The 15,436-nt window shown below is 39.8% G+C and overlaps 1 protein-coding gene across 7 annotated transcripts in view; it reads right to left on the bottom strand.

The window, feature by feature from the left end:
- WDR7 (WD repeat domain 7) overlaps nt 1-15,436 on the bottom strand; it is a 359,618-nt gene that overhangs the window by 310,801 nt on the left and 33,381 nt on the right. For all 7 annotated transcript variants that reach the window (XM_086372456.1, XM_086372458.1, XM_086372454.1 and 4 more), the window contains exons 6-12: nt 13,221-13,297; nt 12,253-12,372; nt 8,124-8,269; nt 7,407-7,509; nt 4,601-4,733; nt 4,093-4,341; nt 2,960-3,180 (exon numbers count right to left, since the gene is read on the bottom strand). In XM_086372456.1, coding sequence (XP_086228582.1) covers nt 2,960-3,180; nt 4,093-4,341; nt 4,601-4,733; nt 7,407-7,509; nt 8,124-8,269; nt 12,253-12,372; nt 13,221-13,297 — 1,049 coding nt within the window. The remainder of the gene's footprint in view (nt 1-2,959; nt 3,181-4,092; nt 4,342-4,600; nt 4,734-7,406; nt 7,510-8,123; nt 8,270-12,252; nt 12,373-13,220; nt 13,298-15,436) is intronic.

The raw sequence follows: 15,436 nt of genomic DNA, 5'->3' as shown, positions 1-15,436 counted from the left end.
GAGAAGACCACTTTCTGTTCAGTTGCATATATGTCCATATCTTAGCTTTTACTCACTATGAAATATTTCTAAATGCAATTGATCAAAACATTTTATTAAATACGCACTTGAAATTTTTTTAAAAGAAACCAGAAAATGTGCTCACATACATAGGCTAAAAATATACATATGTTAATGCAGTTCAAAAGGAAAACATGACCCTATGTAAATTATTCAAAAAACACTTTCCTTTTAATATTTGTAATATATATATATATGCATATGTACATACACACTCTAGTATTTTCAGTGTATTCTTATGAAAACAAAAAACAGCCAGATCAAAATGGTTGCTTTAAACTTAGGAATAAATAATCTACATTATCAACTTCAGCATTAAAAAATTAGATGTTTCACCAAATTTGCAGTCAGATGTGAAAAAAACCTATATTTTACTATGGGGCATAAGGACTGTAAAATGAGGTTCAGGACAAGGGTTCTAACACTGCTTAAACTTAGTAGAATTACAATGATATCTATTTCACTAAAATAAACATAAAATTGGTTATTTAAATAGATTTAAATAAAATGCATTTAATGGATTTAGAAAAGGAAGAGGAACCAGAGATAAAATTACCAACATCCGTTGGATTATCAAAAAAGCAAGAGAGTTCCAGAAAAACATCTATTTCTGCTTCATTGATTATGCCAAAGCCTTTGACTGTGTAGATCACAACAAACTGTGAAAAATTCTGAAAGAGATGGGAATACCAGACCACCTGACCTGCCTTCTGAGAAACCTGTATGCAAGTCAAGAAGCAACAGTTAGAACTGGGCATGGAACAACAGACTGGTTCCAGATAGGAAAAGGAGTACGTCAAGGCTGTATATTGTCACCCTGCTTATTTAACTTATATGCAGAGTACATCCATCATGTGAAATGCTGGGCTGGATGAAGCAAAAGCTGGAATCAAGATTGCCGGGGGAAGTATCAATAACCTCAGATACACAGATGACATCATCCTTATGGCAGAAAGCAAAAAGGGACTAAAGAGCCTCTTAATGAAAGTGAAAGAGGAGCGTGAAAAAGTTGGCTTAAAACTCAACATTAAGAAAACTAAGATCATGGCATCCAGTCCCATCACTTCATGGCAAATAGATAGGGAAACAATGGAAACAGTGAGAGACTTTACTTTTTTGGACTCCAAAAATCCCTGCAAATGGTGACTGTAGCCATTAAATTAAAAGACGCTTACTCCTTGGAAAAAAAGCTATGACCAACCAAGACAGCATATTCAAAAGCAGAGACATTATTTTGCCAACAAAGGTCTGTCTAGTCAAGGCTATGGTTTTTCCAGTAGTCATGTATGGATGTGAGAGTTGGACTATAAAGAAAGTTGAGCACCAAAGAACTGATGCTTTTGAACTGTGGTGTTGGAGAAGACTCTTGAGAGTCCCTTGGATGGTGAGGAGATCCAACCAGTCCATCTTAAAGGAAATCAGTCCTGAATATTCATTGGAAGGACTGATGCTGAAACTCCAATACTTTGGTCACCTAATGTGAAGAACTAAGTCATTTGAAAAGAGTCTGATGCTGGGAAAGTCTGAAGGTGGGAGGAGAAGGGGATGACAGAGGATGAGATGGTTGGATGGCATCACTGACTCAATGCACATGAATTTGAGCAAGCTTGGGGAGTTGGTGATGGACAGGGAAGCCTGGCGAGTCATAGTCCATGGGGTCGCAAAAAGTCGGACACAATTGAGCAACTGAACTAAACTGGCTATTTAAATTAATACACAACAATTTTTTACAGTGATGAAGATTTTTTTAAAAATGAACAACAAACTGGAAAGAAAGAAAAAGGCAAAAATTTGTACAAAGAAGGAAGAGATTAATTAAGTACCTAAATTTTCACATCTGGCAGGGGAAAAAGAACGAGACACACACACACTGGTATAGAACCTCCTACACCGCCACATGCGTCAAATCAAATGAAATCTAGCACTGGCAGAACATGGCAGATAACACACACTATCATGAAGGTCACGTGAGCAAGCAGAAAGGGCCAAGGAAAATTTCCTGGGTCTTTGAAATGAGACTCCTTCTGAACAATGGATCAGATACACGAGTAAAATGCTTTTCATTTCAGTAAGACAATAACCGGTGAAGGGGTTTTGATAAGCATGAAACGTGTGATAAAGATAGTATATTTGCGTGTTTATGTACGTGGGTCCATACACACGTGTGTGCTGGAGAATAGTGATTCTGCACACAAAGGCAGCTAATCACATGAGTAAGTTCACATTAAACACACAGTAAAAGAAATTACGGGTCTGTTATTCATCTGTCCTAAGTCCTCCTAAAATTTCCTATTTCTAAAATTATGAGACTTTTTATATTTGACATCACCAGCTAACTTACACACACGTCATGAAAAAGCAATCTGCTTTCATAAAAGTATGAACAAAATTTTCCAAAATCATTATCGTGCCTATTATTCTTTCCCTTGTCACAATAACTGTTTATTTAAATGTATTCTATTTGTAAGTATTGAGAAGTATTTTCATTCAAGCTATAAAAGCACAGGTTCAATATCTTTTTGCTCAGATGGAGTTGAGAATGATGAGACTACTTTGATGAGCATGACTTTAGGGATACTTAAAACTGCTTCAGAGCAAAAAATTGAAACTTCAACATATTCTAAATTGCTACTATGTTTCAGGGATAAGCCATGCCATTTAGGCACGAATAACAGGAATAAAAAAATGTCTATCTTCTATTTCTATATGCCCAGTAGTAATAATCCTAACTTTGCCTAAACATCATATGTTACCACTATTTAGTTTTATAATTACAAGGATTTTTTTTTATTAATTCTTCCATCACACTTTAGATTACTCTGGATTTCATTTGTATTAAGTCTGGCAGCAACACAGTTTGACTCTACCATAGTGAAATAATCTTTCAGGTTCAACTTACACTACAGTTTTCAGGTGGAACTAGAAGCTGAGTGATCTCGCCACCATGGACACAGAAGATATGTTTCATTTCTCCAGAAAATATGTCCCAAATGATGACCGAGAAATCCACGCCTCCAGATATGAGGTATCTTTGATCATAACGGGCTGAGGCCTGATGAGGGTACAGCAAACACGTGACTTTGCTCCGATGGCCACGGAGTGTCCTGTGAGGAGGCCAGCCTGCAAACAAGGTTTGGGACTTAAGGCAGGAAAATTCGAGTCTGCCAAAGTTTCAACAAAAGTAGACAAGAATCTTCAGACTAGCTCTACATTTCATCATTAAAAAGTCCCTTTCACACGTATTTCTATTGGACAGTATTGTTCTAAAAGATTACCAGTATTTGATAATATGATACTAAGTACGCCAGAGATACCCAATAATAAATGGCAAACATTAAACATGTATCAAAGAGAAAAACTAGATACTTCTATTTACAGTCATTGTGCTAAGTCGCCTAAGTCGTATGCGACTCTTAGAGACCCCGTGGACTGCAGCCCGCCAGGCTCCTCTGTCCATGGGATTCTCCAGACAAGGACACTGGAGTAGGTTGCCCTTTCCTTCTTCAGGGGATCTTCCCAACCCAGGGATCGAACCCGTGTCTCTTGCATCTCCTACACGGGCAGCCAGGTTCTTTACCACTAGCGCCACCTGGGAAGCCCTGCATTTACAGTCATTAAGTGGTGTTTATTCCAGGAACAGACACTGACTTCAGTTGATCCTTGAGCAACATAGGTTTAAACTGTGCTGTGCAGGTCCACGTGTATGCAGATTTTTTTCAATAAATACATACTATAGCACTGTACAGGGGCAGTTGATGGAATCCAAGAATGCACAAGCACAGATACAGAGGGCCGGCTGTAAAGTAATACACAGACTTCCAACCGTGCAGAGGACCAGCACCCCGGACCCTCTGAGCTGCTCAAGGGCCACCCAGGCCGTATTTTGTTAACCGCACGTTAGGCTAGCAGCTACAGAGCACACCGACAACCACCCCGATGCACCGTGCTTGCTGAAAACGCAGAGTGCAGACCCTGTCAGGTTCACGGTCACAGAGCTCTCCTAACACTGCACGCGAGCGGGTCTGCAGGTACCTCTGCGGAGCATGTGCTCGCCCTGCAGCAGCTGCACGATGGCCGTCTGCGTGGCCGGGACAATAACGATGCTTCCGTCTTCACGGCCACAGACGAGGCGTCCGTGCGCTGGTATGTACACACTCGCCGTCACCTTAAGAGGTTCGTTACTATTGGGGATCACGCTCAGCTGATCTATAATCCCAGCAGGGCATGGATTCAGTTTATCAAATGCCTCTTGCAAACTAATGGACGTGGTCATTTCCAGCCCTGTGGAGGTTATGTGTGGTAGAAAAGAAACATGTTTGAGCAAGTTAGAAAAAGAAAAAAAAAAAAAAATTCAACATGTAAAAATAAACGTGCTTATAGTTGATTCAGAGAAATACCAAAGAATAACTGTCATCAACTACCATTCTAAAAAGAAAAGGACATATTACGTTATGCACTCCCATACAGCGGTTACTGTTCAGGTTGTTCAATTAGAAACATTGAGAAATAACCGCACACGATTTTCTAGAACCTCCATTACCTTCTGGTTTATCAGGTGTGTCTGATATGTTCCAAATATTCAATCTTCCAGAAGAATCACCCTGAATTAATAGTTTGTGGAAGTATTCTTTGCATCCATAGAAGAATCGAGTCACAGGAGGACAAACTAGCAACTGTAAAAAAAAAACAACTGTTCAAATTCCCTTCTCTATCTTTTAAAACAAAATATTTCACAGATAAAAGTTTCTTCAGATTAGGATATAAAGTACTTCATCTCAGTACCAGAGTTAAAAAAGAAAAAAGTGAATCTATAGAATGAGTATTCAATAATATCTTAATTAATTCTGTAGCATTGATATAAATATATGTCAACTAATACTCAATCCAGTACATATAACACATTCAAAGAAACAAAAACTATATTTATATAGTCTTTCTCTAGAATATTTTTATCCTTTTTCTCTGCTTTATAAAAACCACAATGCAATTATTTAACTGTCTATTATTAAGCAATGAATCCAAAGATATACCCCTCTATACCAAAAAGAAAATTCTCCACTTAAAAGTTCAAAAGGAGAGAACTGGTAATCTAAACTTTCTGCCCACTCCTAACTAGCTACTCACCAGGAATGGCTATAAAACTAAACCACCATGCTTGTACCACTAGAAGGCTCTTTTTTTTTTTAATTAGATTATTTTTCAACTAATAGCATGAAACATCCCTGGTGGCTCAGTGCTAAAAACTTTGCCTGCAACACAGGAGACCTGGGTTCAATCCCTGGGTCAGGAAGATCCCCTGGAGAAGGGAATGGCTACCCACTTCAGCATTCTTGACTGGAGAATTCCATGGACAGAGGAGGGTGGCAGGCTACACCCCATGGGGTTGCAAAATGTCAGGCACGAATAGGCAACTAATACTTTTCACTTTTTTCATTTGATCACATTTTTTATAACCCACTTGAACCTAGCCTGATATGCTAGCTATGAGCTACTAGGAACAAAAACCATTCATTAGGATCTTGCATACACTTTCATTTTTAAAGCACATTATTTTCTGTTTAAGATCCTGTATCTTCAATGAGACCACCTATTTGAAAATACTAAATAGTGGTGGACTCCTAAATTTAAATTTTAGATGATTAATACACTAAAACTTGAGTATGAAAGTATGTAAGCTTATCCTGAAAAGCAGTTAAAAAACAAAATGCTTCAGTGCATAGTTATAGTTAACAAATAATCTATATTCAGTATCAGTGCTAAAAAGCATTACCCTATAGAAATTACATGCATTAAGCACGGTCAATTATTTGATTTAACTTAAAGTCTGAAAATTACTAAAAGTTTGATAAACAACAAGCTTAACCAGGGAAAGTTGCTAGTATAACTTTTTGTTGTTATAACCAGTATTCTATATTACAATGTGTATCTCGCACCACATAATACATACATTTTAATTTAAAATGAATTGGTGAGCTGATACTTAAAGAAATATAATATGCATTTGTTTTGTTTCATGTTCATGTTTTGTTTGGGTTTTTTTTTTGCTGCGCAGTAAAGCTTGTGGGATCTTACTTCCCCAACCAGGGATTGAACCTGGGCCCTGCAGTAAACACCAAGTCCTAATCACTGGACAGACAGAGAATCTCCATCATGTATGTTTTCTACGTTGAGTCATTATCCCTTAGTTTAAGTGGAAGTAACTGTCTAGTTTGCTAGCTTTACTTGTCTAGCAATAAGTAGCAGTTTAAGTTAAGAGAATAAAGGACAGGTCATAAAGGATCTTAATTATACATGGATGGATAAATTCTATATATTCAAAATATTCATGGAAAATGGCAAAGGATCCCCTTGCCATTCCTCCACATAAAGATAGAACAAAATGCTCAGAATGAAAAAGTTATAGAAACCCAGATCATAAGTAAAGGAGCCTTTATTTCCAAACCAAAGCTTCTTTCTTAATGCTCAAAGAACACAGAGTTGAAAACCCATTACTAAGTGCATTTCAACTTTAAATTGATATTAAGTAGGTTTTTAGAAGCAATGCAGGAGACCTGGGTTCTATCCCTGGGTTGGAAAGATTCCTTGGAGAGAAGAATGGCAACCCACTCCAGTATTCTTGCCTGGGAAACCCCAAGGACAAAGGAGCCTGACGGACTACAGCCCATGGGATCACAGAGTCAGAGACAACTGAGCAACTAACAAACACTCGAAGTCATAATAAAATCTGTTTTTTATAGAGAAAAAATTATTTTCTTCTTTATTTCTAATGCCTAATGATTTACATCACTACATGATTTGGGAGAAATACTGCAATATCTTATTCAAACAGAAATCAGTCAGCATTATTACATAATTATTTGTCATTCTAAAAGTACATCTGTCACTATATTTAGAACTGCATCAGTGTAAAATCCATTTATAACATCAATATGAATTTTATCAAAAAGTCATTGCCACTTTGTAATCAGTATAAGATCACTTTTATTCCTAGAGAAAAGTGAATGCCTATATTATAGGTATATTATGCATGCATGCATGCTCAGTCATGTCTGACTCTTTGTGACCCCATGGACTGCAGCAGACCAGGCTCCTCTGTCCATGGAATTTTCCAGGCAAGAATACTGGAGTGGGTTGCCATTTCCTCTTTCATATAAGCATATTATAAGCAAATGCACAAATTATGCTTATAATAACTGACCATGTCAAAATGTTTTACAACATCTAATAGAGTACCTTGAATGGCAATCAATCTTTGAAATGCTTAGCTACCAAAGACACTAATAATTATAGTTGCAGAAATTTTTCAACACAGCCACCAACTATAAATGATACCTGAAGAATTTTACCTCTTTATCTGTTCGATCCAAGAGGCTATGTTGTACTGGAGGAATTAAATTTTCAACTGCTTTCCCCACATCACTGCGGAATGAATCACTAGCTGGAAGGCAACTGAAAATGAGGAAAATACAACATTCAGTAAAAAAAATACTGACATTAAATATTTTATCATACCATATGATGAGTTTTTTTCACAATGGACAATATATGGATTTTTTATAGTTTATTTAATATAGGCATTATATTAAATGTTATTAAAATATCTTACTCAAATAAAAATCCACCTAATTGTTGTGCTCAGATATGAAACTATAATTACAAACTTAAGTTTTCAAGTTTTTTTTTTTTACCTAAATTAAATATTTATACTTTCAATATTTCCATACTTTCAGATTACATCACAAATTTGGAATCGCTTGCTTTTTTTTTTTAAGAGTTATATTTTATTTGGTAGGAGTTTTTAGGACTTCAAACCTGGGAGACAGCATCTTAAGTAACCCTGAAAGAACTGTTCCGAAGAGGCAGAGGGGGAGAAGCCAAGTTATAAAAAAGTTTGCAACAAGGGGCAGGTAGTCTAAACATCAAAAATTATCGTTAATTAAGGAAAACCAGTTATCTCAAGCTAAGGAATTTAGCGCTTTTCTTTGTATGCAAGGCCTGGGCTCACTGAAATCATGCCATCTCTCGCTTTTGATCAAAGTCGTAACTCACTATTTATTGGATACCTGGCAGGTAGTCTGTAAATATAACTCTGCCCATTTTCAGTCCAGATGATGACTTTATCAGCCGAGACAAAGTCACCTCCTGTCCACGTCTGCCCGTTTTCACTCGGACCCGAGCACAACAGGGAGTAGTCTCCAGCATCAAATACCTATGAGGAGTAAGAGATTCATGTTCAAGTCCATGTTGGTGTCATTTAAGGAAAACACAGCAACATTTTAACTGAAATGAAAACTTCTAGAACCATATTTAATAACCTCAGGCCTTTACAGTTGACTACCTCAGTTAAAGACATTTTGTCAGTGAACCCTGGGGCACAGTTACCTTCAACAGGGCAACTATGACACGTCCCCAGCCTCCAGTGGGCAGGCAGGAGACTGTGCCAGCAGGGGTCAGGGGTGCTCCCTCCACACAGACAGGAATCCTTAGCCTTTCTCATCTAAAGGGAAGGGTGCTCCATCACATGACAAGTACCCAACCTCCAGGATGCATGCTGAGGACTCCCAGTTTTTTCCTATACCCAGTAACAATGTTTCTAACGAAAACCTCTTAACACCTGAGTGTTAGAGGGGAATTCACTTTACCTTATTTCATCAACGTCTTAAAATAGTGTAAATAGGACATTAGCAGACTCAGTTTTATTATTAATAACTCTCACATACAATAGCCACGTCCTGTAATTTCATCAGCAACACAAACTCCTGACCTTCTGTGACCTTACATTTACAAGACACATCCAAATCTGCAAAATGCCTTTACAATCATTTTCTCACGTGACTCTTAGAGTCATTGCAGGAGGCAGGCAGGCAGGCAGGCAGGTATCGCTAGAGACAAAAAGCTGACCCAGCAAATTCCCTGGCAGTCTAGTGGTTAATGATGCCGCACTTCCACTGCTAGGGGCGTAAGTTCTCAGTCCCTGGGCAGGGCACGAAGAACCCAAAGCCGTGAGGTGCAGGCAAAAGACAAAATGAAGCCTGACACAGACGAGGGTTACGGCACCTGCTCAAGGGCCCACGTCCCGCAAGCTGACAGGCTAGGACTAAACCCTCATCTTATAACAGCTAGCAGCATTTCCTACCATACTCACTGTTTGAGGAAAGTACATACTGTGTTGCTAAAAAATTTCCCCAGGAGGAATGACCAATTCAATGGCCAAGTTTTTATCTTATTTTTCTTTAAGGAAACAACAATGAAGTTGCTGTGCAGACAGTCTTGAAACAAGAACAAACCCCAGCCAAATTCACCATAATTTGCTATAATATGTATCAGAAATACAACACTAGCACTACACGAATAGCCAAGAAAAGTCCAAGACAGAATTATGGACACCAGCCCTCCAGCCTTATGATCTATTAAAACAAATTACAAAACTATCAAAAACAAAGTAATCACAATATTAGTTCATAAATCAGTCCAGACAAATCAACAAGTCCATAAACAGGTCCTAGAAAAAATGTAGGAATACAGCGTATTATAAAGGTACAAGAATCAAAAAATGATTATTCAACAAATGGCATTAGGAACTGCCGGATCCATTCTGATATCCATTGGAATAAAGATATAATTGGATCTACAGCTCACAATTCACAGAAAATAAATTTCAGATTAAAGATTCAAAGGTATATAAAATAGAACCATACAAATATTAGGAAGAAAAAAATTTTTTTAATCTCAGCTTTGCTGAGCCCTTTAGAATATATCATCAATCATTTTTAAAACCATACAATAAAATATGACAATTTAATCACACAAAAATTGAAAACTGCTTTCTGGTAATAACTATCTGAGAAAGTCAGATAGTCTTGAGAGTCCCTTGGAGAACAAGGAGATCAAACCAGTCCATCCTAAAGGAAATCAACCCTGAATATTGGAAGGACTGATGGAAGGACCAATTCTGAAGCTGAAGCTCCAATACTTTGGCCACCTGATGCGAAGAGTTGATTCACTGGAAAAGAACTTAATGATGGGAAAGACTGAAGGCAAAAGAAAAAGAGGCTGGCAGAAGATGGTGGTCAGATTAGCATCACCGACTCAACATACATGAATCTGAGCAAACTCTGGGAGCCGGTGAAGGACAGAGAAGACTGGCGTTGCAAAGTCCATGGGGACACAACTTAGTGACTCAGTTCAGTTCAGTTCAGTTCAGTCGCTCTGTCGTGTCCGACTCTTTGCGACCCCATGAATCGCAGCACGCCAGGCCTCCCTGTCCATCACCAACTCCCGGAGTTCACTCAGACTCACGTCCATCGAGTCGGTGATGCCATCCAGCCATCTCCTCCTCTGTCGTCCCCTTCTCCTCCTGCCCCCAATCCCTCCCAGCATCAGAGTCTTTTCCAATGAGTCAGCTCTTCACTTGGTGACTAAACAACAACAAATCTACGAAAGTCATGCTGGTGGGCTGCAGCACCGTCCGCATGCTGTGTTTGTATGCATTTCCCTGATGATTCATGAAACTCGGCACCTATCTACATATTTCCTGTCTACTCGGCTTTGCTCTCTTAGCTATCTCGCACTGGGTGGCCTGCGTTTTCCTTCTTGATCTGTAGTTGTTTTTTAATTGATAACAGAAGAGTCTCTCATCATGTTGCATACCATGGCTTTCTTCTCTCACTCTGTGGGTTGTCTTTTCACTCTTGTGTGTGCATTTAAGAGAAGGCTGCCCTCACATGGATATAAAAGGCTTACAATGGGCACACAAGAAACTGGTATTAGCTACTGCCTCTGGGGAGGGGAAGGGACATATCTGGGGGGAAAAGGGTGCCTATTTTTCACTGTATCCTCCTGCAGTCTGTTTTCATTTTTATTTGGATGTGCTTTAAACTTTAAGACAAAGGAAGGATCCCAGATAGTGAACGACAGCTGAGCAGCTGCTAGCCTTCTTCTCTAAGCCTTTTCCCAAACAGCAGCCATGCAGCCCTTCCATGGTGAGGCTACCCTCTGACGCAGGACAGCATGGCAGTGATGAGAACGGCGGCCGCAGCCAGGCTGCCTGAGCTGTATAACCTCAGTCATTTACAACCACCATCACTTGTATAACCTTAGCCAAAGCAGCCACCCCCCTCATGCCTCAGTTGCCTCATCTACAAAATGGGCAAAGCCACCATTCCTAGAGTGAAAAGCAGCCTCGAAAGTGGCCCCACCAAGGGCCGACTCCTGGTTTTCCAATCTTGTGGAAGCCTCTCTCCTGAGTGCAGGCTGCATCCTGTGACATTTCTAGAGAACTGAACGCGGCCTCTTGCTCACTGACTCGGAGGAAAGACAGCTGCTGTGCTGTGAGCTGTCCTAATGGAGAGGCCCACATGGCAGAGAACTAAGGTCTCCAGCCCACAGTCAGCAGGACCTGACGACTGTGAACCAGCAGGTGAGTAAATCTGGAAGCTGAGCCTCCGCCAAGGAGAGCCCTGGGACGGGGTGTTTGTCCCAGTCAAAACCCCTTCATCCTTCATCACACTCTGTGAGAGACCCTGGGCCAGAGGTACCCAGCTAAACCACGCCTGGATTCCTGATCACAGGAACTGGGTGATGATTCACATTTGTTGTTTTAAACGACTAACTTTTGAAGTAATTTGTTATGCAGGAATAGGTAACCAATATACCACCCCTCAGATTGTTATTTCCAAATAACACATGGAAAGCTTTGGAAAATATGGTAGGCACTATGGCAGGTGATCAAAACTTGCTGGCTCTTTTTCTGTCATGGAAACATTAAAGTCGAGCAATGTGAAAAGCAATATGCACCTCTCACCATTAGCTCTAAAGTGACAGAAGAAGACCTTCCTGACTCCAAGACGTCGGAAAAGGATGGCACTTGGGGATGAAAACCTACAAAGATATGTCCCAACTTGCAGAAAACTCACTGCCATTACCCATGCCGCACTGACAAGACAATGAAGAACATGGCAGCAAGACACAGAAATTAAGAACTAATAAACACTGACAGAATCATTCTATGGGCCAAATCAAAAAAAAGGCAACGATGTAGCCAAATTCCATACTTCAGAGTATATCAAAAACAGACCAAATATTTAAAATATTCTAAACCAAGCTTCTCCTTACAATTATCTTTAGAAGGCTGATAAACCAAAACCTTGAAGGGCAAAAATGCGGTTTCTTACTTAGGCACAGTTATCTTACCCTCCAATACTTGGAGCACACCACCAAAAGCGACCTTTGTGTGAATGCACAGAAAGAGATGCTTTGGCAATTCTGACAGTAAATCGGCTTGGATTCTTCCTCAAATATTGGCTCGGTATCCTGAAAAGAGAAATATTTGTAAAAACTTTAGGGTTGGCAGGATTGTCAATTTAAATTATCACACAATGATAAAGAAAACAAAACAAAATAAAGACATCACTTGATGTGCTCATCAATTTAGCCCCTCATGGTGAGGACTAAGGTAGTAAAAGGCAGCCAAAATGTACCCTAACGTCACGTGGGCACAGCGTATCTGCTACAAAGCTACTCAAGACTAACAGACTAACGAGAGGCAGAATGTCATCACTGGCAATGACAGATGCTAAAAAGTTTAGTTAATTTTCATTTCTGTCAGTTTTTTACATAAGCTTGTAGGTTAAAAAAAAGAAAACATCATTTCCTTCAGTTTCTCCCAGATTCAATGTCTAAAAATTCCCTGACAGATGAGATTAATATCTCTTGCCAGATACTTGATCTGCCTTTCTTACTGATAAAAAGTAAGAAGGAATTCAAGTCTAAGGAACTCAGAGGACTAAAACTGGCTTTATACCCTTTTTGCAGTGGTTTGCTTTTTCCCCCCCGCCTCAAGCAAGCTACCTTTTCAATTTAAACAGAAGCAGCTGAGGAAAATCCTCTTCTGTGCTTCTCTACTCCATATCCTGTACAATATGTTTCTCTGTTTTGCATCCTTGATAAAGCATATGTCTACCATCAAAAGGAAAAACAATAATTCATGTACAGAGATAGCATTCTAGGGGAATCTTCTGCACTATGTCAATAAGACTATGGAAAAGGAAAGCTTTTTCTTTCCTCTTTAAGTAAAAAAGGGAAGCAGCCTATCATGACTACAATGTAAGACTCCTCAAGAACAAGAACAGAGAACTCACTTCAGGCCTCCTTTGTCTCACCTGCAGGTCACTTATTTCCGAGGTGACAATCCACACCTTCAAGATGCCCGTCACTGAGAGTGCCACCACGGTGTCCTCTAACCGAGAAGAAGCAGCAGCCGGTTACAAGTGTAATATGATTGCTTTCTACACGGGAACATGGTCACAACAGTGACGTGGACCATGGTTTGCTTTAATGAAACTAAATAACAGCATGTTTTACAATCAGCATGAAAACCTAATTCTAGGTTTTAGGAAATAACAGAAACCAGATTTTGAGACACAGGTTAATAAAGATGATCAAACACGTGGAATTCAAAGAAAACCTGTTTTTAGCTGCTTGATTTCTTATTTCTAACTTGCAGGCTTTAATAATTTCAAACATTCTTGATTACCACGTCAACAATTAACCTTAAAAAACTTTTTAAGAACAAATTTTAAAAATTAAAAAGCAACTTTTATTCTTCAACGTTAACTTTCATTTATCCTGGAGAAGCACATTCATATTGTGTCTTCAGGGCACACGTTTCCCCCTTCCCACCTACCTCACCTGCCTTGTAGACATGTTATTGCACACTACACTCTCCACAGACCATGATCAAGGGAAAGACATGATGTAAAACCTAAATCCATCAGGTTCGGGTGACGGAAAAGTCACAGCACCACAGTAGTATTCCTGAACTCTGAGAAAGCAGTCTAAGGTAGGCTCCAGAGCAACGGAGGGATGTGTTAAAAATCACATTTTCTTCACTGATTAACCACTGAACTGTGGATAACTGAACTAACCTACCTTAAATTCAATGTGCTTATCTGTAAGCAAATATAAATGAATAACGTAACGACAGCACTTACCTTAATAAGGTGTTGTGAGAATTAAGACACCACAGGTATAGCCCTCAGACCATCAGTACAGATTAGTCATCACTGTTATTGAAAAGAATTGCTTACTATCTTTCAGTAAAAACTTTATTTGTACTGCCTGGTTCCATAGGCAAGTTTAAGCGCTGAAATGCACTGATTACAATTCCATGATCACCGTATAAAGAAGCTAGAACTGCTCACAAATGTCAATTACAGTAAAAGTGCGAAATGCCAATAAATCCAAAATTCTCAAATCTCCACACACTAGAATATGGCAAAGTAGATTAAAAACATGCATGGTAGCAACGTTATAAATGGACAACATTTAGAATTGTATGTACGGCACAACATTTTCCATTACAGTTGCATTCTACCCTGTTCAGACCATAATACAACATATATATTTCACAGATGGCTATTTCCCACGCATTTCTACATAAGGCTTTATGTGTGCGTGTGCAAAGTCGCTGCATTCATGTCCAACTCCATGCGACCCCATGGACTATAGCCCACCAGGCTCCTCTGTCCATGGGATTCTCCAGGCAAGAATACAGAGTGGGTTGCCATTTCCTCCTCCAGGGGATCTTCCCGACCCAGAGACTGGACCCACAACTCTTATGTCTCCTGCATTGGCAGGAGGGTCCTTTACCACTAGCGCCACCTGGGAAGCCCTAGAGGCTTTATGTACCTGTGTACAAACTACTTCTGCCAGAAACATCACGACCCCACATCTGACAAACTCCTCTTCACCTGTCAAAGCTTAGATGAGACTTCATCGAATCTGGGGCCTTCCTCCCTGCCCTCAAAGCCCCTTCACTGCCTTTGCTAATTCTAGCCTCTGTACTATTTCTCTGTCTTTTCACACGTTACACTGTGAAACTGCCATTTGTTTATATATCATCCTCCCTTCCTACAATTCGAGTCCTGCCAGTAGTTCAATCCTCTGCACCTAGAAAAGAGTAGGCACTCAATAAATATTTGTGCCATGACCGTTGAATAAAAAGCTATGGAAAACTCCCAGGGAAGGCAGTTCACCAATGGACATGACGTAACCCAGTGGTAAAAGCAACCTCTCTGGGGTCCGTCTGGGCGCCAGTAAGCCACAGGCTTGCTCTGTGACCTTAAGTGGAGACTCCATCATGCTAAACTTCATCCGTCTCCTCATCCACACATCCTATGACGCAGTAGCTACATCACTGAGTGCTGTGAGAAGCGGTTACCGTACGGAAATGCTAAGCATGTGCCCAATGCTGGGAGCACTCTGTACATGAAGTCTCACGTCGATGGTGACAGCAGTTACAGACCAGCCTTCACAGCAGAGCACGCGACCACGAAGTCATCAGGAAGGGCTTACAGGAGTACACCAAAGGCACACA

This window comes from Bos grunniens, chromosome 24 (genome assembly GCF_055505025.1).
Source record: "Bos grunniens cultivar Pamir isolate PY7600 chromosome 24, Bosgru_T2T1.0, whole genome shotgun sequence".
NCBI lineage: Eukaryota > Metazoa > Chordata > Mammalia > Artiodactyla > Bovidae > Bos > Bos grunniens.
The sequence above is the reverse complement of the archived record's forward strand: the minus strand, read 5'-3'. Positions and strand labels throughout refer to the sequence as shown.